At 51.4% G+C, this 24,005-nt stretch overlaps 1 protein-coding gene across 1 annotated transcript in view; it reads left to right on the top strand.

The window, feature by feature from the left end:
* LOC125642702 (IgGFc-binding protein-like) overlaps positions 1–24,005 on the top strand; it is a 124,790-nt gene that overhangs the window by 61,570 nt on the left and 39,215 nt on the right. The window contains exons 51-68 of the mRNA XM_075132642.1: positions 1,031–1,278; positions 1,621–1,798; positions 5,049–5,157; positions 5,718–5,809; positions 6,493–6,669; positions 8,330–8,532; positions 9,870–10,014; positions 10,720–10,770; positions 11,351–11,401; positions 12,642–12,889; positions 13,232–13,409; positions 16,660–16,768; positions 17,328–17,419; positions 18,090–18,266; positions 19,923–20,125; positions 21,463–21,607; positions 22,313–22,363; positions 22,944–22,994. Coding sequence (XP_074988743.1) covers positions 1,031–1,278; positions 1,621–1,798; positions 5,049–5,157; positions 5,718–5,809; positions 6,493–6,669; positions 8,330–8,532; positions 9,870–10,014; positions 10,720–10,770; positions 11,351–11,401; positions 12,642–12,889; positions 13,232–13,409; positions 16,660–16,768; positions 17,328–17,419; positions 18,090–18,266; positions 19,923–20,125; positions 21,463–21,607; positions 22,313–22,363; positions 22,944–22,994 — 2,508 coding nt within the window. The remainder of the gene's footprint in view (positions 1–1,030; positions 1,279–1,620; positions 1,799–5,048; positions 5,158–5,717; positions 5,810–6,492; positions 6,670–8,329; positions 8,533–9,869; positions 10,015–10,719; positions 10,771–11,350; positions 11,402–12,641; positions 12,890–13,231; positions 13,410–16,659; positions 16,769–17,327; positions 17,420–18,089; positions 18,267–19,922; positions 20,126–21,462; positions 21,608–22,312; positions 22,364–22,943; positions 22,995–24,005) is intronic.

Below are 24,005 nucleotides of genomic sequence, written 5' to 3'. Positions count from 1 at the left end.
ACAAATGGTAAAGCAGCTGGTAGCTCTAGCCAAGTGTGGAACTAGTGCAGGTTTGTCTAAGCCTTTGAGTCTTGCTGGAGGACAACCTGGGGCTAGCCCTAGTGCTCGGGGTCAGACCGGACAGAGCAAGCTTGCAAAAGCTCTTCTCAGAGGCACTTAACCACATCTTATTTGCTTCCGTTTACTACGTCTCTTCTGGGTTTGGCTCCAACTTAGAACCAAAGCCTTAGTGTTAGAGCTAAGATTCAACGTCTACCAAGAGTGCTCTTCTTTAACAATGAATTTTTGGTTCTGTGTCCTCCATTTCTAGGTAACAGAGTTTGAAAAATCCATGAGATATTTCCAGTGGGTTTCACGCAACCACAATGCTATTGTCAGTTTCCTAGGTGTTCAGAAATCACATTGCTGGGTATAGCCGAGGAACATGAACACTGTATTGGTTGTAAAAGGAAGTGGTCACTTCTGGTGAAAGCAGGATACAGGGAGTCACGTCATCTTGTTATTATTCCGTGGGATGCCACTGACTTGTAGTGGATCCTTGTGCTCGTCACTTAGCTTCTCAAGTGGCGAAATGGGTTGCGATACATGGGAGCTTCCTCTCTCGAGATCTGCTCTTACAGAAATTAATATGACCTGACGGTGACCACTCCTGCTTCTTCCCGAGGCCCACTCCCCCTGTGAGAGCAGGGTTCAGATCTTGTCCCCGATCAGAAGGGAAAATGAGTTTGGAAGGTCTCAGCCTAGTTTCCGCATCACCAGATCAAGACCCACATCAGGGAGGACGACTTCCCTGAGTTTCCAGGGAACCTCGCAGATGTCTTCCAGTTACAGCACAATGGCATTTAGGGATGGGGCAGCTTGCCTGCCTCCTCCCCACTCTGTTCCCGGTCGATGCTGTTTCTGTGAGCTCTGAAGTGGTGTGTGCAGGAAGTGCGCACCAACAGGAAGTGCTCGGTGGAGCGCAGGTGACAGGGGTGCAGTTACGTGGGAGGGATTTGCAGGGGATAAATCCACGTTTCTTCCTTTTAAGGCCGTGCCACCTGCAGTGCCTCAGGGGACCCGCATTACTACACGTTTGATGGCAGAGTTCACCATTTCATGGGAAACTGCACTTACACCCTCTCCAAAGTGTGCAACGGCTCCAGGGGGCTTCCACCCTTTGACGTGTCCACCACCAATGAGCACAGGGGCTCCAATACCAAAGTTTCCTATGTAAAGTCGGTGCACGTGGATGTCTATGGAACTCAGATTTCCTTGCTGAAGAACAGGAAAGTGACTGTAAGTGAAATGTTATTTAAAAGGAGTATTTTAATCATCTGACATGCTTAAACTGAGACCTGCAAAAATCGAGACATTTGATTGGACGTAAAGGTCACATGGTGGGTTTCTGTTTTCTCATTGGTTGGGTGTGCTTCTTAGAATGAGGCTTCCCCGGAGAATACTCAGGATTGGCAGTTGAAAATGGCTCTCTGTGAACTTTCTGTCAGATTTCCTCCAAATTCCCAGTGTGAATGAGAACATTCCTGCCAGTGAACTCGTTGGCTAGACTATTCATGGGCGATTCCCTGGGAATTATGGGGGTACCTAGTCGTGACCAGACTTTCCCTACGTGTTGTTCAGGTGAATGGCACCAGAAGGAACCTGCCCGTGGTGATTGAAAACAAGATCAAGGTCCAGATCAGCGGGCGCTACGTGCTTTTGGAAACTGATTTTGGTCTCTGGGTCAGATTTGACGGCAATCACTATGTGGAGGTCTCAGTGTCCGGTTGTTACAAGGGCCAGCTCTGTGGCCTGTGTGGTGAGTATCCCTGTTCTTGAGTACCGTCAAGTCATACGATCAGGAGCTTTTCAATGAATCATGCAGTTTGGGGATTGGTTGGGTTTTTTCGTCCCGTCTTATGTTTATCCCAGAGTAATCTAGTCTGTCTTGTATGGACTGCAATGTTGGGCACTGGATTGAAGGAACCATCATTGTCCGGGTACCTGGCAAACGTAACTTGCAAGAAATCTGGTTACCCAGGCGTTAACTCTCGTGTCAGAAATGACAACTGCAGATGTCATTTTTAACAGGAGAGGAATCTCACATTCAACACATCCATAAACCGCAGTCTAAATATTATCGCAGTCCTACCCTGGATGCCTCTGGTCCAGGTCCCCTCGTATCTTTTTTCTCTTATTTGCATCGCAGCGTGTCTGTCCCTCTTTGATTGGGACTATCCGGCCTAATCTATGCTTTTCATTTCTTTCAACTTGGAAACGAGAATAAAACTTTAAGGACCTTCTTGCGGGTCAGGACAGATTTCCAAATCCCTGTTTAGGAGCCGTCCTGAGCTTTTCTGCTCTGCTGTCTTGTTCCTTGCACTCACAGATGCATACTGTCTCCGCACTGTCGTAGTCACAGTCCGAGCACGGGCAAAGGCTTCTCTGATCACTGAGCCTTCTTTTTACAGCTGCTTTTTGTTGTCCAGCTGCAGTAGAAGGTGGGTCTGCTGCAAGACAAAGCATTAGAAAATGGTCCCCTGGGGACCAATGCTGAAGTAGCCGAGGAGATGGAGTAGATAACCCAGTGTATGTCCTTTTCATGTTTAATCTCCACAATTCTTTGGTATTCTTTGTCAAGCGTAACCAAATGTTGGGTGCTGTGCAGGACACAAATCGCAGGGAGCCCTTGAGAGTCCAGCAAGACGGAATAGAGCAGATGCCAGAGAGAGGTCAGAGACATGTATCTGATGCATGTAAGAGACCCAGTTCTGATCTAGTGACACAGCAAAGGAGACCCCAGGTTAACACACGTGGGTGATGAGTGAGAAACTCCGCTCTGAAGCAAGCAGAGACCAGTTAGATTGCCAGGAGACAAGCCTGGCAATACTTGAAGCTCAGCAGGTTGAACAGGGATGTATCAGGGCTGCTTCCCTCCTGAGCACCCCATTGTGGCTATGAGAAAAGGAGGACTTGTGGCACCTTAGAGACTAACAAATTTATTTGAGCATAAGCTTTCGTGAGCTGCAGCTCACTTCATCGGATGCATACAGTGGAAAATACGGTGGGGAGATTTTATATACACAGAGAACATGAAACAATGGGTGTTACCATACAGACTGTAACAAGAGTGGTCAGATAAGGTGAGCTATTACCAGCAGGAGAGCGGGGCCAGGGGGAACCTTTTGTAGTGATAATGAAGGTGGGCCATTTCCAGCTGTTGACAAGAACGTGTGAGGAACAGTGGGGGCGGGAGTGGAGGGGAATAAACATGGAGAAATAGTTTTACTTTGTGTAATGCCACATCCACTCCCAGTCTTTATTCAAGCCTAAGTTAATTGTATCCAGTTTGCAAATTAATTCCAATTCAGCAGTCTCTCTTTAGAGTCTGTTTTTGAAGTTTTTTTGTTGAAGTATGGCCACTTTTAGGTCTATAATCGAGTGACCAAAGAGATTGAAGTGTTCTCCGACTGGTTTTTGAATGTTATAATTCCTGACCCCTGATTTGTGTCCATTTATTCTTTTACGTAGAGCCTGTCTGGTTTGACCAATGTCCATGGTAGAGGGGCATAGCTGGCACATGATGGCATCTATCACATTGGTAGATGTGCAGGTGAACGAGCCTCTGATAGTATGGCCGATGTGATTAGGCCCTATGATGGTGTCCCCTGATTAGATAAGCGGACACAGTTGGCAACGGGCTTTGTTGCAAGGATAGGTTCCTGGGTTGTTCTCAGTCAGCCATAAAAATGTTGGCATACTGTGGGGCCATGCGGGTACCCATAGCAGTGCCGCTGATTTGAAAGTATACATTGTCCCCAAATGTGAAATAGTTATGGGTGAGGACAAAGTCACCAAGTTCAGCCACCAGGTTTGCCGTGACGTTATCGGGGATACTGTTCCTGATGGCCTGTCGTCCATCTTTGTGTGGAATGTTGGTGTAGAGGGCTTCTACATCCAAAGTGGCCAGGATGGTGTTTTCAGAAAGATCACCGATGGATTGTAGTTTCCTCAGGAAGTCAGTGGTCTCTCGAAGATAGCTGGGAGTGCTGGTAGCATAGGGCCTGAGGAGGGAGTCTACATAGCCAGACAATCCTGCTGTCAGGGTGCCAATGCCTGAGATGATGGGCGTCCAGGATTTCCAGGTTTATGGATCTTGGGTCGCAGATAGAATACCCCTGGTCGGAGTTCTCGGGGTGTGTCTCTGCGGATTTGTTCTTGTGCTTTTTGAGGGACTTTCTTGAGCAGATGGTGTAGTTTGTGGCTATGCGCACTCCCGTCTGGGGCTAGTTTTTAAAAAGAAACAGTGCAAAGCTGAGGTCCCTTCCAACCCTGATATTCTGTGATTCTATGATTCTTCTTCCACACCCGGGGCTCTCCTTCTGTGCCCATCTGCTCCTGGGGAGCTACCGTTCCCAGCCCTTCTCAGCTGGAGCTCAGCCTTCTTGCTTTGGCTTCCTTCTCCTGTCAGCCTCTCCCTGTTCTGAGGGAGAAGCCAGCATATGTATTGCCCTTCTAGGGAGAGCTCCTCCCAGTTGGCTGGAAGAGAGAGGAGCCCTGTCCCGCTCTGCACTACAGGAATTCCCAGGCCTGGTCCCTTACAGGGGCAGCGTCCTGGGTTTTCCCATCCAACGACTCATTCCCTAGGACCGCTTCCTCTCTTCTGGCGTAGAAGCGTGGGATCCCCGTGGGATGACGTCTCCTTGAGTGTTACCCCCAGGGCTTCGAAGCCTCGGAAATGATAGAATTTGAGTGTAAGGGTGCGGGTTAGTTCTCATTGTATTGTAACCCATTTACCCGAGTCACCGTGTGATCTGACACAATCGGAACGCCAAACCATTTGCTCCAAACACACAGACCCCTACCATTTAATCTCCCATGGAATCTTCCTCAGCTGTGAGCAGTGCGGTGTCTGAGCCGCGCAGGGAGCAGTTCGTACTCCTTCCCGGAGCGGGCATGGTGCACATACACGCTAGCCGGTTCATTACAATGTGTTTGACAACCACACGCTAGTGTGCATTGCGGAGTTGTGAATTTCAGGTATTTTACACGGTTTTCATTTTGGATAGGTAATTACAATGGCGATGCAAAGGATGACAACCTAAAGCCGAATGGCAGCATTGCAGGAGATTCCACGGAGCTTGGAGAGAGCTGGCAGGTGGCAGAGAATAACACCATGTACGTACAGAAGGACGCTAATCAGGGGGTCTTTGCTACAAAAGCTCTAGGAAAGCGTGCTGCCTACTCAGCCACAGGGCGCCCATCCAGGGGTCCACCACCTCGGCTCCTCCTGGGGCTGAGCACAACCATCCTCTCCCGTACACCCAAGAGCCCCCTCCCCAGCTGAGCATAAGCAGGCGGTGAGTGGCTGGCCTGCTACCATCTGCCTTCGCAGGTCTGCTGTCCCCCAGTCCAGGAAGACCTGCTGGTGGGTGGGAGGTCACCTGCTGTCCCAGTCAGGAGCCGGACCGATCCACTGGTTCCCGCAGCAGCGTGTTCCACCCCTCATTCAACTCCGTATTGAGTCGTGGAGCACCCCAAGGTGCCCAGTGCGGGAATGGGAGCCCCCTCCTGTGGTGGGGGAGGTGGGGGCAGAACGCAGCCTTTCAGGGAGCCTGGATTCCGCTCTGTGGCTGGAATCGAGTCGTCCCTGCTGGGCAGATGTGGCATCGTCCTGTCCAGATCTGGCCCGGGGAGATAAAGAAACATTCATCAGAAACTTTTCTCTCTCTTGCCAGATGCTCCCCTGACCAAGTGCTGGTCTGTGACCCCCAGCTGGAGAGCGAAGCGAGGGAGGACACAGCTTGTGGCATGATCACCGACCCGACAGGTACGATGCCCGTGGCTGAGTCCTGGGCGAGCTGATTGAAGTCACTCCCAATGACAGCCTGCCCTTGCCTCCGTCCCGACCTCGCTCCCTGGGACCACGGCCCCGAGTCCCCAGGGACATGTGTATGGCCCCCAGTGCGAAAAGCTGAACTAGAAGCCCCAGGAGTTGCCCTGAGTTACCTGCTCGGACTGGATTGTGCACTGAGATGGCACCAGGATGTGACGATTATTTGGGCATTGCACTTCAAGGGCCTCGTTCTGCCGCTCCTGCCCGCACAGAGCTCCCATTAACTTGCACTCTGCTGCAGCAGAGACATAGTGTGGTGGTCCCCATTGCCCGCTTTCTTACAGGGGTATCTGAAGTGCTTTAGGCCTTGCCTCCTCCGGAAACAGTAACTACCAGGGCGTTGCTAGCTCTCTATCAAGAACAAGGGTGTCCGCTTTGAGTGACGTTGTACTTACCCTGCAAATGGTAGAGACAGGCCTAAGCCAAACTGAGCCAAATCTCATCAGTGTTTGGGTGTATTCAGCTCCAGGTTTGGTCTGGCTGAGTCTAGCGAGCTGGTCAGCCTACACTGGCCAGGGAGCACTGACTCCTTGCCATGACAGGGGATGGTTAGTGGCACCGCTCGGCTTCTTCCATCTTCCCTTCAGTGATTCTGTTTCTTTCCTGACTTAACATAGGTATCTTCAAGGACTGTCACGCCAAAGTAGCTCCAGAGATTTTCTTGGAAAACTGTGTTTACGACATGTGTCACACTAAGGAGCCGACAGTGTCCTTATGCAACGGGCTGCAGGCTTATGCAGAGTCGTGCACAAATGCTGGGATCTGCAGAGAATGGAGAAATAATACTTTGTGCCGTGAGTGTTGTAATTGATCTCTATTAAGTTCTGGAATTCAACTTTCATCATGCAAGAAGCTCTTCAAATTAGAGCTTCCTGTATTCCCTGACGGCATGCACTTTCCTCTTCTGTCATGCTTTGAGGGTGGTCTCTCCATTCTCTTGCCCTGAGTCTGGTCCAGTTCTACACTGGATCCTGCCAGGTTAGGTATAATATTCAGACTGAATCTGATCTAGCCTCACAAAGCATCTAAGTATTAATTTGTCCGAATTTAGCGCTGGTAAAATAAGAGCGCCTGAGAGGTTGAAATACTCTGTTTATCCAAAGACCGTCTCCAGTCTGGGGAGCTGCCGTGGAAGAAACAGTAGCCGCGACTCGAGTGAAACTCCCCACAGTCCCTTCTATTTGTAATTGTTAGGAAGGAATGTTAAGTCCTTGTGAAAGGTACTAGCCTGGCAGTTTTAGAGGAAGAGGGTCTGTGTCTTTGCTCACGTCCATTGGTGCAAATCAGCAGTAGCCACTGAAGTCCATGGAGGTACTCCAGTGTAAAGCTGGAGTCAGCCAGAGGAGAATCAGGGCCACCATTGCTCCATTAGCCCTTAGAACAGCTGCTGCCCAGGAGGCAGCTGGCGACCTTCCCCCACCTTGTGTGCACGGGGTGCATGAGCTCTGTTCTGGAGAGGTCCTATCGAGGCAATAAGCGGTCCCCATTGGAAGGGCCTTCTTGGAAACGAGCCATGTGCCAGCAAACTCAGGATGCTGTCTCTGACGGCCCCCATCACCAGCTGCTTCAGAGGAAGGTGCAAAAAACTCTGCAGTAGGAAGATTTGGGGCATTGTGCCCCCACTAAAGTCTCCTCCTTATCCCTAAATTGTTCATATGATTTCATCTGTATATTAGAGCAGCACCTACTCTAATATACAGATGAAATGGGGGGCCCATTTCTCTCGGTACTGTCTAAGCAACAGAGGACAGCCCCTGCTCCGAAGCCCCATTCCACTCTGTCTAGGCAAGACAGGCGCAGGCTGCGGGAGGGAGTAAGACACAAGCAGAGTGAGCAGGGGTCTGGATTGTAAATGACCTGGGCCTGCCGGGATTGGGTTGGTTGGTTTGGTTTGTCGGGAGGGGATTAGCTGCAAAGGGAGGAGGACGGGAGAGGGGACAGTGAAGGGAGGAGGTAGGGGCAGAGGGGAAGGCCAGGTGTGCAGAGGGCAAGGGAAGTGTGGAGACTGGGAGGGAGTGAACGGCCAACCAGCAGAAGGACAGGACTCTCCAGAGTCAGAGCGTGGAAAGCCACTGGACACCGATGACCCATCTCGGCTGCTTTCCACGGGCCACCAGCCAGCTGTGCGCTGCGAGAGACAAGCCACCGGAGGCGCGTTTCAGCCGACATCCACGTCAATAGGTGAAAGGCTGGACTTGTATCCTGTTGCCTATTTCCGATCCCTGGATACAACCGGTCCCCAACCAGGCATCATTAGTCTGTCTGTCTGTCTGTCATTCCCTGCACAAAGGGTTTCCACTCTGTCCCTGGAGAAAAACCTCAGCACAGAGCAGTCACCATATGCAGAGCTTTCTAACCACCCTTTGCTGTCCTGGAACAAAGAGGGGAAGTTTCAAGAGAATTGCTTTGGGATCTTTTCCTTTCAGTGATGTGGGTTTTTCTTCTCACTTGCAGCAATCTCCTGTCCGGGAGGAAGCCAGTACAAGAGCTGTGGGAGCAGGTGTCCTTCCACCTGCGTGACTCCCTCTGCGTTTAGCCCTTGCAGCTCCTTACCAGTGGAAGGCTGTTTCTGTAACGAAGGCTACGTTCTGAGTGGAGACACCTGTGTGCCGGAGAGCAGCTGCGGTTGTGTGGATGGAAACAACCACTATCATCAGGCAAGTTACCCTGCGCACCTAGACACAGATACAACAACCCCCAGATTCTTTCACTGTGACTGTAACTGATCATAATTAATGAAGAGAGACTAACTTCCTCTGGGCTCAGGTCAGTGGGTTGTGTGGATCTAATTGTTCATGTAAATAATAACCATTCCTAGCTCTTGTCAAGAGCAGATCTCAAAGCGCTTTACCAAGGAGGTCGGTATCATTCTCTCCAGTTTACAGAAGGGGAAACTGAGGCACCGAGCGGTCAAATGGCTTGCGTAAGCTCATCCAGCAGGCCAGTGCTCAGACTAGAACGCAGGTCTCAAGTGTCCCAGTCCCAGACACCTTCTCCTGGGCCACAGTGTCTCACTAGGGAGGGAGCTCGTAGCATGGAGAGTATCAAAGGCATTGAACTGTTCTCAACTCCTTTGATTATCCACTAGGGCAGGAGTTTTGAAACTCTTGTTTTTGTGACCCAGTTGAAGAAAATTGTTGATACCAGCGACGCAGCGGAGCTGGGATGAGGGGTTTGGGGTGTGGGAGGGTCTTAGGGCTTGAGCAGGGGATTGTGGTGCGGGGGTGAGGGCTGTGGGGTGGGGCCAGGAATGAGGGGTTCAGGGTGCGGGATGGGGCTCTGGCTGGGGCACGGGGTTGGGGTGCGGAAGGGGTCAGGTCTCTGAGCTGGGGGTGCAGGCTCTCGGCTGGGGCTGAGGGCTGTGGGCTGCAGCAGAGGGCTCCGGATTTGGGGGTGGCTCAGGATTGGGGCAGGGGGTTGGGGTGTGGCAGGGACTCAGGGCTCTCGGCTGGGGGTGCAGGCTCTGAGGTGGGGTCGGGGACAGAGTGTTTGGGATGCAGGGTATGGGGAGGGTGCTCAGGGCTGGGGCAGGGGATTGGGGCACGGGGTTCGGACACGGGCTTACCTCCGGAAGGTCCTGGTGAGCAGCGGAGCTGGGGTGCAGAGGAAGGCTTCCCGCCTGTCCTGGCACTGCAGACCACACTGGGCCCCAGAAACATCCAGAAGCATGTCTGGCTCCTAGGAGGAGGCACGCAGGCGGCTCTGCGTGGCTCTCGCCCACAGGCATCGCTCCCCACCCCCGCACTCAGTTTGTGGGGGTGCTGCGCAGTGGGGGAATGGGTAGGGACTAGCCGGCCTTAGCCGAAAAGCACCGCCGACAGCACTTTAACAGCCCGGTGGGGGGGCTGGCCAGAGGTGCCGCGACCCAGCGCCTTCCATTCCGTGACCCAGGACTGGGTCAGGACCCAAAGTTTGCAAAGCACCACACGTAGGTGACACTAGTCGATAGACTTTCTACGATTATCTAGTCAAGTGCTTCTCCGTTCTCTCACAGCTGGGTGAGAGCTGGTTCACCCACGACACCTGCACTGAGCGCTGCACCTGCAACAGCAATAACAACATCACCTGCACAGGCTGGGCGTGTGGATCGCTGGAGATCTGCGGTGTTCAGGACGGGGAGCTGGGCTGTTACCCCCCTGGTGAGTTCTCCCTGAAAAAAGTTCCACGTGTGAGTTCAGTAATCAGACGCTTCTGGTCCAGAAGGACTTTTTCCAGATACTTTATCCCTTATGTGATGGCACAGGAAGGAGCTGACGGCTGATTCTTGCCAGTGCAAAGAGACAGTCAAAGACAAATCCCCTATCTTGCAATCACGGAGCTCCCTCCCCTGCAGTGGGAGTGGAGCTGGCATAGACCTTTGCAGGATCACTGGAGTTTGACCTGAGTAGGGAATGCAGAATCAAGCCCCAAATCACCCAATGTCACAAATGCAAACGTTGAACTCAAAGGGGTTGATTTAGGAAAATACCAATGGGCTGCGGGGGGAAGGCAAATTAAAAACTACCAAGAGTCTAAGTTGCTCTTGCAAAGTACTCGCGCGCAGGGGTAGACACAGGTCATCTGCACGGTGCAGAGAGCCCGCAGGAGCAGGAACACGTCTCCCTTTTCTGAGAGAGCTACCAGGTCGCAGGTGTTTTGCATGACAGGCGTCTCTGAGAATGACGTGTCTCTGGATGCTGGGTGCTGTTTGGGCACATGTCATGTGCTCTGTGTTTCTAGAATCACATTTCTCACACGTGGTCATCTGCAGTCTAAAAAAGAGCTTCCGAGGGTTATCCTATAGAACTTTTCATAGAACAGCATGAACAGCCTCTCAACGTGAATGTCTTTGTATCTTTTTCCAGTAGACGCCTCAACGACTTCAAGTCCAACTACAGTAGGCACCAGTCCACCAGGTAAGGTGGATCTCTCAGTGCTTCCTCAATCTCCTGGACATTTCCTGGTGGGCTGTGAACTCGGTGGCTGGGTGCAGATGAGGTTTCAAAGAACGTAACATCTGGGAGGCAGAACGGTTCATTTTGGAGAAGGGTCCCCAGTTCCCACCGTGTATGTTACTGAACCTCACGCTGGGTTCCTGGCCCTCACCAACCAATGCTGTGATCATCTCGTTAGAGTCTACAACAGTGCAAGGAACAAGCCCTGCTTCGGAGACCACTCCGCCCCACACAATAAGCAGCACAGGTTAATCTGCTAGGAGACTGTGGCTGAGAATAAATCCTTCTCTCTACTCACAGAGGAGGACTGGGGGTGGAGTTGGGGGGCAGGTGGTAAAGACACGTTCCGTCTGTTTATCGTGAGGCGTTTTAAGAGCTATTACGTTTTGAAATTGCGCTCAGTGTTGGTCGAATCACATTTCTCCTGATCACATGATCATTTAAAGTCCAAGAGGAAACTGTTCAAGAGTCGTCCTAGTCTACTCCTCACAGAACAGAGTGACCAACCTCTTCATGTTATTTCCTTTGTATATTTTGCCAGGAGAGTCCCCGACCACAGCAACTCCAACGACAGCAGAGCCCTGTCAGACAGGTAACGTGGGTTCCTCCGTGTTGGACAAAGCTCCTCCCCATTCACATGTGGGGTGAGAAATTGGTGCCTGACTGCAGATTACGTTTCCACCCTAATAGCTGTTTGAAAACTCCACATTTATGTTTTAGGAAGGCAAGTCCAACAGTAATGCTGACCAGTCCCCCAGGTAGAGTTATTCCATCGGTGCGACCCAAAACCTTTTCACCTTACAAATGGTAAAGCAGCTGGTAGCTCTAGCCAAGTGTGGAACTAGTGCAGGTTTGTCTAAGCCTTTGAGTCTTGCTGGAGGACAACCTGGGGCTAGCCCTAGTGCTCGGGGTCAGACCGGACAGAGCAAGCTTGCAAAAGCTCTTCTCAGAGGCACTTAACCACATCTTATTTGCTTCCGTTTACTACGTCTCTTCTGGGTTTGGCTCCAACTTAGAACCAAAGCCTTAGTGTTAGAGCTAAGATTCAACGTCTACCAAGAGTGCTCTTCTTTAACAATGAATTTTTGGTTCTGTGTCCTCCATTTCTAGGTAACAGAGTTTGAAAAATCCATGAGATATTTCCAGTGGGTTTCACGCAACCACAATGCTATTGTCAGTTTCCTAGGTGTTCAGAAATCACTTTTTGCTGGGTATAGCCGAGGAACATGAACACTGTATTGGTTGTAAAAGGAAGTGGTCACTTCTGGTGAAAGCAGGATACAGGGAGTCACGTCATCTTGTTATTATTCCGTGGGATGCCACTGACTTGTAGTGGATCCTTGTGCTCGTCACTTAGCTTCTCAAGTGGCGAAATGGGTTGCGATACATGGGAGCTTCCTCTCTCGAGATCTGCACTTACAGAAATTAATATGACCTGACGGTGACCACTCCTGCTTCTTCCCGAGGCCCACTCCCCCTGTGAGAGCAGGGTTCAGATCTTGTCCCCGATCAGAAGGGAAAATGAGTTTGGAAGGTCTCAGCCTAGTTTCCGCATCACCAGATCAAGACCCACATCAGGGAGGACGACTTCCCTGAGTTTCCAGGGAACCTCGCAGATGTCTTCCAGTTACAGCACAATGGCATTTAGGGATGGGGCAGCTTGCCTGCCTCCTCCCCACTCTGTTCCCGGTCGATGCTGTTTCTGTGAGCTCTGAAGTGGTGTGTGCAGGAAGTGCGCACCAACAGGAAGTGCTCGGTGGAGCGCAGGTGACAGGGGTGCAGTTACGTGGGAGGGATTTGCAGGGGATAAATCCACGTTTCTTCCTTTTAAGGCCGTGCCACCTGCAGTGCCTCAGGGGACCCGCATTACTACACGTTTGATGGCAGAGTTCACCATTTCATGGGAAACTGCACTTACACCCTCTCCAAAGTGTGCAACGGCTCCAGGGGGCTTCCACCCTTTGACGTGTCCACCACCAATGAGCACAGGGGCTCCAATACCAAAGTTTCCTATGTAAAGTCGGTGCACGTGGATGTCTATGGAACTCAGATTTCCTTGCTGAAGAACAGGAAAGTGACTGTAAGTGAAATGTTATTTAAAAGGAGTATTTTAATCATCTGACATGCTTAAACTGAGACCTGCAAAAATCGAGACATTTGATTGGACGTAAAGGTCACATGGTGGGTTTCTGTTTTCTCATTGGTTGGGTGTGCTTCTTAGAATGAGGCTTCCCCGGAGAATACTCAGGATTGGCAGTTGAAAATGGCTCTCTGTGAACTTTCTGTCAGATTTCCTCCAAATTCCCAGTGTGAATGAGAACATTCCTGCCAGTGAACTCGTTGGCTAGACTATTCATGGGTGATTCCCTGGGAATTATGGGGGTACCTAGTCGTGACCAGACTTTCCCTACGTGTTGTTCAGGTGAATGGCACCAGAAGGAACCTGCCCGTGGTGATTGAAAACAAGATCAAGGTCCAGATCAGCGGGCGCTACGTGCTTTTGGAAACTGATTTTGGTCTCTGGGTCAGATTTGACGGCAATCACTATGTGGAGGTCTCAGTGTCCGGTTGTTACAAGGGCCAGCTCTGTGGCCTGTGTGGTGAGTATCCCTGTTCTTGAGTACCGTCAAGTCATACGATCAGGAGCTTTTCAATGAATCATGCAGTTTGGGGATTGGTTGGGTTTTTTCGTCCCGTCTTATGTTTATCCCAGAGTAATCTAGTCTGTCTTGTATGGACTGCAATGTTGGGCACTGGATTGAAGGAACCATCATTGTCCGGGTACCTGGCAAACGTAACTTGCAAGAAATCTGGTTACCCAGGCGTTAACTCTCGTGTCAGAAATGACAACTGCAGATGTCATTTTTAACAGGAGAGGAATCTCACATTCAACACATCCATAAACCGCAGTCTAAATATTATCGCAGTCCTACCCTGGATGCCTCTGGTCCAGGTCCCCTCGTATCTTTTTTCTCTTATTTGCATCGCAGCGTGTCTGTCCCTCTTTGATTGGGACTATCCGGCCTAATCTATGCTTTTCATTTCTTTCAACTTGGAAACGAGAATAAAACTTTAAGGACCTTCTTGCGGGTCAGGACAGATTTCCAAATCCCTGTTTAGGAGCCGTCCTGAGCTTTTCTGCTCTGCTGTCTTGTTCCTTGCACTCACAGATGCATACTGTCTCCGCACTGTCGTAGTCACAGTCCGAGCACGGGCAAAGGCTTCTCTGATCACTGAGCCTTCTTTTTACAGCTGCTTTTTGTTGTCCAGCTGCAGTAGAAGGTGGGTCTGCTGCAAGACAAAGCATTAGAAAATGGTCCCCTGGGGACCAATGCTGAAGTAGCCGAGGAGATGGAGTAGATAACCCAGTGTATGTCCTTTTCATGTTTAATCTCCACAATTCTTTGGTATTCTTTGTCAAGCGTAACCAAATGTTGGGTGCTGTGCAGGACACAAATCGCAGGGAGCCCTTGAGAGTCCAGCAAGACGGAATAGAGCAGATGCCAGAGAGAGGTCAGAGACATGTATCTGATGCATGTAAGAGACCCAGTTCTGATCTAGTGACACAGCAAAGGAGACCCCAGGTTAACACACGTGGGTGATGAGTGAGAAACTCCGCTCTGAAGCAAGCAGAGACCAGTTAGATTGCCAGGAGACAAGCCTGGCAATACTTGAAGCTCAGCAGGTTCAACAGGGATGTATCAGGGCTGCTTCCCTCCTGAGCACCCCATTGTGGCTATGAGAAAAGGAGGACTTGTGGCACCTTAGAGACTAACAAATTTATTTGAGCATAAGCTTTCGTGAGCTGCAGCTCACTTCATCGGATGCATACAGTGGAAAATACGGTGGGGAGATTTTATATACACAGAGAACATGAAACAATGGGTGTTACCATACAGACTGTAACAAGAGTGGTCAGATAAGGTGAGCTATTACCAGCAGGAGAGCGGGGCCAGGGGGAACCTTTTGTAGTGATAATGAAGGTGGGCCATTTCCAGCTGTTGACAAGAACGTGTGAGGAACAGTGGGGGCGGGAGTGGAGGGGAATAAACATGGAGAAATAGTTTTACTTTGTGTAATGCCACATCCACTCCCAGTCTTTATTCAAGCCTAAGTTAATTGTATCCAGTTTGCAAATTAATTCCAATTCAGCAGTCTCTCTTTAGAGTCTGTTTTTGAAGTTTTTTTGTTGAAGTATGGCCACTTTTAGGTCTATAATCGAGTGACCAAAGAGATTGAAGTGTTCTCCGACTGGTTTTTGAATGTTATAATTCCTGACCCCTGATTTGTGTCCATTTATTCTTTTACGTAGAGCCTGTCTGGTTTGACCAATGTCCATGGTAGAGGGGCATAGCTGGCACATGATGGCATCTATCACATTGGTAGATGTGCAGGTGAACGAGCCTCTGATAGTATGGCCGATGTGATTAGGCCCTATGATGGTGTCCCCTGATTAGATAAGCGGACACAGTTGGCAACGGGCTTTGTTGCAAGGATAGGTTCCTGGGTTGTTCTCAGTCAGCCATAAAAATGATGGCATACTGTGGGGCCATGCGGGTACCCATAGCAGTGCCGCTGATTTGAAAGTATACATTGTCCCCAAATGTGAAATAGTTATGGGTGAGGACAAAGTCACCAAGTTCAGCCACCAGGTTTGCCGTGACGTTATCGGGGATACTGTTCCTGATGGCCTGTCGTCCATCTTTGTGTGGAATGTTGGTGTAGAGGGCTTCTACATCCAAAGTGGCCAGGATGGTGTTTTCAGAAAGATCACCGATGGATTGTAGTTTCCTCAGGAAGTCAGTGGTCTCTCGAAGATAGCTGGGAGTGCTGGTAGCATAGGGCCTGAGGAGGGAGTCTACATAGCCAGACAATCCTGCTGTCAGGGTGCCAATGCCTGAGATGATGGGCGTCCAGGATTTCCAGGTTTATGGATCTTGGGTCGCAGATAGAATACCCCTGGTCGGAGTTCTCGGGGTGTGTCTCTGCGGATTTGTTCTTGTGCTTTTTGAGGGACTTTCTTGAGCAGATGGTGTAGTTTGTGGCTATGCGCACTCCCGTCTGGGGCTAGTTTTTAAAAAGAAACAGTGCAAAGCTGAGGTCCCTTCCAACCCTGATATTCTGTGATTCTATGATTCTTCTTCCACACCCGGGGCTCTCCTTCTGTGCCCATCTGCTCCTGGGGAGCTACCGTTCCCAGCCCTTCTCAGCTGGAGCTCAGCCTTCTTGCTTTGGCTTCCTTCTCCTGTCAGCCTCTCCCTGTTCTGAGGGAGAAGCCAGCATATGTATTGCCCTTCTAGGGAGAGCTCCTCCCAGTTGGCTGGAAGAGAGAGGAGCCCTGTCCCGCTCTGCACTACAGGAATTCCCAGGCCTGGTCCCTTACAGGGGCAGCGTCCTGGGTTTTCCCATCCAACGACTCATTCCCTAGGACCGCTTCCTCTCTTCTGGCGTAGAAGCGTGGGATCCCCGTGGGATGACGTCTCCTTGAGTGTTACCCCCAGGGCTTCGAAGCCTCGGAAATGATAGAATTTGAGTGTAAGGGTGCGGGTTAGTTCTCATTGTATTGTAACCCATTTACCCAAGTCACCGTGTGATCTGACACAATCGGAACGCCAAACCATTTGCTCCAAACACACAGACCCCTACCATTTAATCTCCCATGGAATCTTCCTCAGCTGTGAGCAGTGCGGTGTCTGAGCCGCGCAGGGAGCAGTTCGTACTCCTTCCCGGAGCGGGCATGGTGCACATACATGCTAGCCGGTTCATTACAATGTGTTTGACAACCACACGCTAGTGTGCATTGTGGAGTTGTGAATTTCAAGTAATCTACACGTTTTTCATTTTGGATAGGTAATTACAATGGCGATGCAAAGGATGACAACCTAAAGCCGAATGGCAGCATTGCAGGAGATTCCACGGAGCTTGGAGAGAGCTGGCTGGTGGCAGAGAATAACACCATGTACGTACAGAAGGACGCTAATCAGGGGGTCTTTGCTACAAAAGCTCTAGGAAAGCGTGCTGCCTACTCAGCCGCAGGGCGCCCATCCAGGGCTCCACCACCTCGGCTCCTCCTGGGGCTGAGCACAACCATCCTCTCCCGTACACCCAAGAGCCCCCTCCCCAGCTGAGCATAAGCAGGCGGTGAGTGGCTGGCCTGCTACCATCTGCCTTCGCAGGTCTGCTGTCCCCCAGTCCAGGAAGACCTGCTGGTGGGTGGGAGGTCACCTGCTGTCCCAGTCAGGAGCCGGACCGATCCACTGGTTCCCGCAGCAGCGTGTTCCACCCCTCATTCAACTCCGTCTGAGTCGTGGAGCACCCCAAGATACCCAGTGCGGGAATGGGAGCCCCCTCCTGTGGTGGGGGAGGTGGGGGCAGAACGCAGCCTTTCCGGGAGCCTGGATTCCGCTCTGTGGCTGGAATCGAGTCGTCCCTGCTGGGCAGACGTGGCATCGTCCTGTCCAGATCTGGCCCGGGGAGATAAAGAAACATTCATCAGAAACTTTTCTCTCTCTTGCCAGATGCTCCCCTGACCAAGTGCTGGTCTGTGACCCCCAGCTGGAGAGCGAAGCGAGGGAGGACACAGCTTGTGGCATGATCACCGACCCGACAGGTACGATGCCCGTGGCTGAGTCCTGGGCGAGCTGATTGAAATCACTCCCAATGACAGCCTGCCCTTGCCTCCGTCCCGACCTCGCTCCCTGGGACCACGGCCCCGAGTCCCCAGGGACATGTGTATGGCCCCCAGTGCGAAAAGCTGAACTAGAAGCCCCAGGAGTTGCCCTGAGTTACCTGCTCGGACTGGATCGTGCACTGAGATGGCACCAGGATGTGACGATTATTTGGGCATTGCACTTCAAGGGCCTCGTTCTGCCGCTCCTGCCCGCACAGAGCTCCCATTAACTTGCACTCTGCTGCAGCAGAGACATAGTGTGGTGGTCCCCATTGCCCGCTTTCTTACAGGGGTATCTGAAGTGCTTTAGGCCTTCCCTCCTCCGGAAACAGTAACTACCAGGGCGTTGCTAGCTCTCTATCAAGAACAAGGGTGTCCGCTTTGAGTGACGTACTTACCCTGCAAATGGTAGAGACAGGCCTAAGCCAAATCTCACCAGTGTTTGGGTGTATTCAGCTCCAGGTTTGGTCTGGCTGAGTCTAGCGAGCTGGTCAGCCTACACTGGCCAGGGAGCACTGACTCCTTGCCATGACAGGGGATGGTTAGTGGCACCGCTCGGCTTCTTCCATCTTCCTTTCTGTGATTCTGTTTCTTTCCTGACTTAACATAGGTATCTTCAAGGACTGTCACGCCAAAGTAGCTCCAGAGATTTTCTTGGAAAACTGTGTTTACGACATGTGTCACACTAAGGAGCCGACAGTGTCCTTATGCAACGGGCTGCAGGCTTATGCAGAGTCGTGCACAAATGCTGGGATCTGCAGAGAATGGAGAAATAATACTTTGTGCCGTGAGTGTTGCAATTGATCTCTATTAAGTTCTGGAATTCAACTTTCATCATGCAAGAAGCTCTTCAAATTAGAGCTTCCTGTATTCCCTGACGGCATGCACTTTCCTCTTCTGTCATGCTTTGAGGGTGGTCTCTCCGTTCTCTTGCCCTGAGTCTGGTCCAGTTCTACACTGGATCCTGCCAGGTTAGGTATAATATTCAGACTGAATCTGATCTAGCCTCAAAAAGCATCTAAGTATTAATTTGTCTGAATTTAGTGCTGGTAAAATAAGAGCGCCTGAGAGGTTGAAATGCTCTGTTTATCCAAAGAGCGTCTCCAGTCTGGGGAGCTGCCGTGGAAGAAACAGTAGCCGCGACTCGAGTGAAACTCCCCACAGTCCCTTCTATTTGTAATTGTTAGGAAGGAATGTTAGGTCCTTGTGAAAGGTACTAGCCTGGCAGTTTTAGAGGAAGAGGGTCTGTGTCTTTGCTCACTTCCATTGGTGCGAATCAGCAGTAGCCACTGAAGTCCATGGAGGTACTCCAGTGTAAAGCTGGAGTCAGCCAGAGGAGAATGAGGGCCACCATTGCTCCATTAGCCCTTAGAACAGCTGCTGCCCAGGAAGCAGCAGGGCGACCTTCCCCACCTTGCGTGCACCGGCTGCATGAGCTCTGTTCTGGAGAGGTCCACTTGAGGCAATAAGCGGTCCCCATTGGAAGGGCCTTCTCGGAACCGAGCCATGTGCCAGCAAACTCAGGATCCTGCCTCTGATGGCCCCCATCACCAGCTGCTTCAGAGGAAGGTGCAAAAAACTCTGCAGTAGGAAGATTTGGGGCATTGTGCCCCCACTAAAGTCTCCTCCTTATCCCTAAATTGTTCGTATGATTTCTTCTGTATATTAGAGCAGCACCTATGGACCCCAGCTGAGATGGGGGCCCATTGCTCTGGGTACTGTCTAAGCAACAGAGGACAGCCCCTGTTCCGAAGCCCCATTCCACTCTGTCTAGGCAAGACAGGCGCAGGCTGCGGGAGGGAGTAAGACACAAGCAGAGTGAGCAGGGGTCTGGATTGTAAATGACCTGGGCCTGCCGGGATTGGGTTGGTTGGTTTGGTTTGTCGGGAGGGGATTAGCTGCAAAGGGAGGAGGACGGGAGAGGGGACAGTGAAGGGAGGAGGTAGGGGCAGAGGGGAAGGCCAGGTGTGCAGAGGGCAAGGGAAGTGTGGAGACTGGGAGGGAGTGAACGGCCAACCAGCAGAAGGACAGGACTCTCCAGAGTCAGAGCGTGGAAAGCCACTGGACACCGATGACCCATCTCGGCTGCTTTCCACGGGCCACCAGCCAGCTCTGCGCTGCGAGAGACAAGCCACCAGAGGCGCGTTTCAGCCGACATCCACGTCAATAGGTGAAAGGCTGGACTTGTATCCTGTTGCCTATTTCCAATCCCTGGATACAACCGGTCCCCAACCAGGCATCATTAGTCTGTCTGTCTGTCTGTCATTCCCTGCACAAAGGCTTTCCACTCTGTCCCTGGAGAAAAACCTCAGCACAGAGCAGTCACCATATGCAGAGCTTTCTAACCACCCTTTGCTGTCCTGGAACAAAGAGGGGAAGTTTCAAGAGAATTGCTTTGGGATCTTTTCCTTTCAGTGATGTGGGTTTTTCTTCTCACTTGCAGCAATCTCCTGTCCGGGAGGAAGCCAGTACAAGAGCTGTGGGAGCAGGTGTCCTTCCACCTGCGTGACTCCCTCTGCGTTTAGCCCTTGCAGCTCCTTACCAGTGGAAGGCTGTTTCTGTAACGAAGGCTACGTTCTGAGTGGAGACACCTGTGTGCCGGAGAGCAGCTGCGGTTGTGTGGATGGAAACAACCACTATCATCAGGCAAGTTACCCTGCGCACCTAGACACAGATACAACAACCCCCAGATTCTTTCACTGTGACTGTAACTGATCATAATTAATGAAGAGAGACTAACTTCCTCTGGGCTCAGGTCAGTGGGTTGTGTGGATCTAATTGTTCATGTAAATAATAACCATTCCTAGCTCTTGTCAAGAGCAGATCTCAAAGCGCTTTACCAAGGAGGTCGGTATCATTCTCTCCAGTTTACAGAAGGGGAAACTGAGGCACCGAGCGGTCAAATGGCTTGCGTAAGCTCATCCAGCAGGCCAGTGCTCAGACTAGAACGCAGGTCTCAAGTGTCCCAGTCCCAGACACCTTCTCCTGGGCCACAGTGTCTCACTAGGGAGGGAGCTCGTAGCATGGAGAGTATCAAAGGCATTGAACTGTTCTCAACTCCTTTGATTATCCACTAGGGCAGGAGTTTTGAAACTCTTGTTTTTGTGACCCAGTTGAAGAAAATTGTTGATACCAGCGACGCAGCGGAGCTGGGATGAGGGGTTTGGGGTGTGGGAGGGTCTTAGGGCTTGAGCAGGGGATTGTGGTGCGGGGGTGAGGGCTGAGGGGTGGGGCCGGGAATGAGGGGTTCAGGGTGCGGGATGGGGCTCTGGCTGGGGCACGGGGTTGGGGTGTGGAAGGGGTCAGGTCTCTGAGCTGGGGGTGCAGGCTCTCGGCTGGGGCTGAGGGCTGTGGGCTGCAGCAGAGGGCTCCGGATTTGGGGGTGGCTCAGGATTGGGGCAGGGGGTTGGGGTGTGGCAGGGACTCAGGGCTCTCGGCTGGGGGTGCAGGCTCTGAGGTGGGGTCGGGGACAGAGTGTTTGGGATGCAGGGTATGGGGAGGGTGCTCAGGGCTGGGGCAGGGGATTGGGGCACGGGGTTCGGACACGGGCTTACCTCCGGAAGGTCCTGGTGAGCAGCGGAGCTGGGGTGCAGAGGAAGGCTTCCTGCCTGTCCTGGCACTGCAGACCACACTGGGCCCCAGAAACATCCAGAAGCATGTCTGGCTCCTAGGAGGAGGCACGCAGGCGGCTCTGCGTGGCTCTCGCCCACAGGCATCGCTCCCCACCCCCGCACTCAGTTTGTGGGGGCGCTGCGCAGTGGGGGAATGGGTAGGGACTAGCCGGCCTTAGCCGAAAAGCACCGCCGACGGCACTTTAACAGCCCGGTGGGGGGGCTGGCCAGAGGTGCCGCGACCCAGCGCCTTCCATTCCGTGACCCAGGACTAGGTCAGGACCCAGAGTTTGCAAAGCACCGCACGTAGGTGACACTAGTCGATAGACTTTCTACGATTATCTAGTCAAGTGCTTCTCCGTTCTCTCACAGCTGGGTGAGAGCTGGTTCACCCACGACACCTGCACTGAGCGCTGCACCTGCAACAGCAATAACAACATCACCTGCACAGGCTGGGCGTGTGGATCGCTGGAGATCTGCGGTGTTCAGGACGGGGAGCTGGGCTGTTACCCCCCTGGTGAGTTCTCCCTGAAAAAAGTTCCACGTGTGAGTTCAGTAATCAGACGCTTCTGGTCCAGAAGGACTTTTTCCAGATACTTTATCCCTTATGTGATGGCACAGGAAGGAGCTGACGGCTGATTCTTGCCAGTGCAAAGAGACAGTCAAAGACAAATCCCCTATCTTGCAATCACGGAGCTCCCTCCCCTGCAGTGGGAGTGGAGCTGGCATAGACCTTTGCAGGATCACTGGAGTTTGACCTGAGTAGGGAATGCAGAATCAAGCCCCAAATCACCCAATGTCACAAATGCAAACGTTGAACTCAAAGGGGTTGATTTAGGAAAATACCAATGGGCTGCGGGGGGAAGGCAAATTAAAAACTACCAAGAGTCTAAGTTGCTCTTGCAAAGTACTCGCGCGCAGGGGTAGACACAGGTCATCTGCACGGTGCAGAGAGCCCGCAGGAGCAGGAACACGTCTCCCTTTTCTGAGAGAGCTACCAGGTCGCAGGTGTTTTGCATAACAGGCGTCTCTGAGAATGACGTGTCTCTGGATGCTGGGTGCTGTTTGGGCACATGTCATGTGCTCTGTGTTTCTAGAATCACATTTCTCACACGTGGTCATCTGCAGTCTAAAAAAGAGCTTCCGAGGGTTATCCTATAGAACTTTTCATAGAACAGCATGAACAGCCTCTCAACGTGAATGTCTTTGTATCTTTTTCCAGTAGACGCCTCAACGACTTCAAGTCCAACTACAGTAGGCACCAGTCCACCAGGTAAGGTGGATCTCTCAGTGCTTCCTCAATCTCCTGGACATTTCCTGGTGGGCTGTGAACTCGGTGGCTGGGTGCAGATGAGGTTTCAAAGAACGTAACATCTGGGAGGCAGAACGGTTCATTTTGGAGAAGGGTCCCCAGTTCCCACCGTGTATGTTACTGAACCTCACGCTGGGTTCCTGGCCCTCACCAACCAATGCTGTGATCATCTCGTTAGAGTCTACAACAGTGCAAGGAACAAGCCCTGCTTCGGAGACCACTCCGCCCCACACAATAAGCAGCACAGGTTAATCTGCTAGGAGACTGTGGCTGAGAATAAATCCTTCTCTCTACTCACAGAGGAGGACTGGGGGTGGAGTTGGGGGGCAGGTGGTAAAGACACGTTCCGTCTGTTTATCGTGAGGCGTTTTAAGAGCTATTACGTTTTGAAATTGCGCTCAGTGTTGGTCGAATCACATTTCTCCTGATCACATGATCATTTAAAGTCCAAGAGGAAACTGTTCAAGAGTCGTCCTAGTCTACTCCTCACAGAACAGAGTGACCAACCTCTTCATGTTATTTCCTTTGTATATTTTGCCAGGAGAGTCCCCGACCACAGCAACTCCAACGACAGCAGAGCCCTGTCAGACAGGTAACGTGGGTTCCTCCGTGTTGGACAAAGCTCCTCCCCATTCACATGTGGGGTGAGAAATTGGTGCCTGACTGCAGATTACGTTTCCACCCTAATAGCTGTTTGAAAACTCCACATTTATGTTTTAGGAAGGCAAGTCCAACAGTAATGCTGACCAGTCCCCCAGGTAGAGTTATTCCATCGGTGCGACCCAAAACCTTTTCACCTTACAAATGGTAAAGCAGCTGGTAGCTCTAGCCAAGTGTGGAACTAGTGCAGGTTTGTCTAAGCCTTTGAGTCTTGCTGGAGGACAACCTGGGGCTAGCCCTAGTGCTCGGGGTCAGACCGGACAGAGCAAGCTTGCAAAAGCTCTTCTCAGAGGCACTTAACCACATCTTATTTGCTTCCGTTTACTACGTCTCTTCTGGGTTTGGCTCCAACTTAGAACCAAAGCCTTAGTGTTAGAGCTAAGATTCAACGTCTACCAAGAGTGCTCTTCTTTAACAATGAATTTTTGGTTCTGTGTCCTCCATTTCTAGGTAACAGAGTTTGAAAAATCCATGAGATATTTCCAGTGGGTTTCACGCAACCACAATGCTATTGTCAGTTTCCTAGGTGTTCAGAAATCACATTGCTGGGTATAGCCGAGGAACATGAACACTGTATTGGTTGTAAAAGGAAGTGGTCACTTCTGGTGAAAGCAGGATACAGGGAGTCACGTCATCTTGTTATTATTCCGTGGGATGCCACTGACTTGTAGTGGATCCTTGTGCTCGTCACTTAGCTTCTCAAGTGGCGAAATGGGTTGCGATACATGGGACCTTCCTCTCTCGAGATCTGCTCTTACAGAAATTAATATGACCTGACGGTGACCACTCCTGCTTCTTCCCGAGGCCCACTCCCCCTGTGAGAGCAGGGTTCAGATCTTGTCCCCGATCAGAAGGGAAAATGAGTTTGGAAGGTCTCAGCCTAGTTTCCGCATCACCAGATCAAGACCCACATCAGGAAGGATGACTTCCCTGAGTTTCCAGG

This window comes from Caretta caretta, chromosome 9, assembly GCF_965140235.1.
Source record: "Caretta caretta isolate rCarCar2 chromosome 9, rCarCar1.hap1, whole genome shotgun sequence".
Classification (NCBI taxonomy): Eukaryota; Metazoa; Chordata; order Testudines; family Cheloniidae; genus Caretta; species Caretta caretta.
This window is presented reverse-complemented; position numbering and strand designations above follow the sequence as displayed.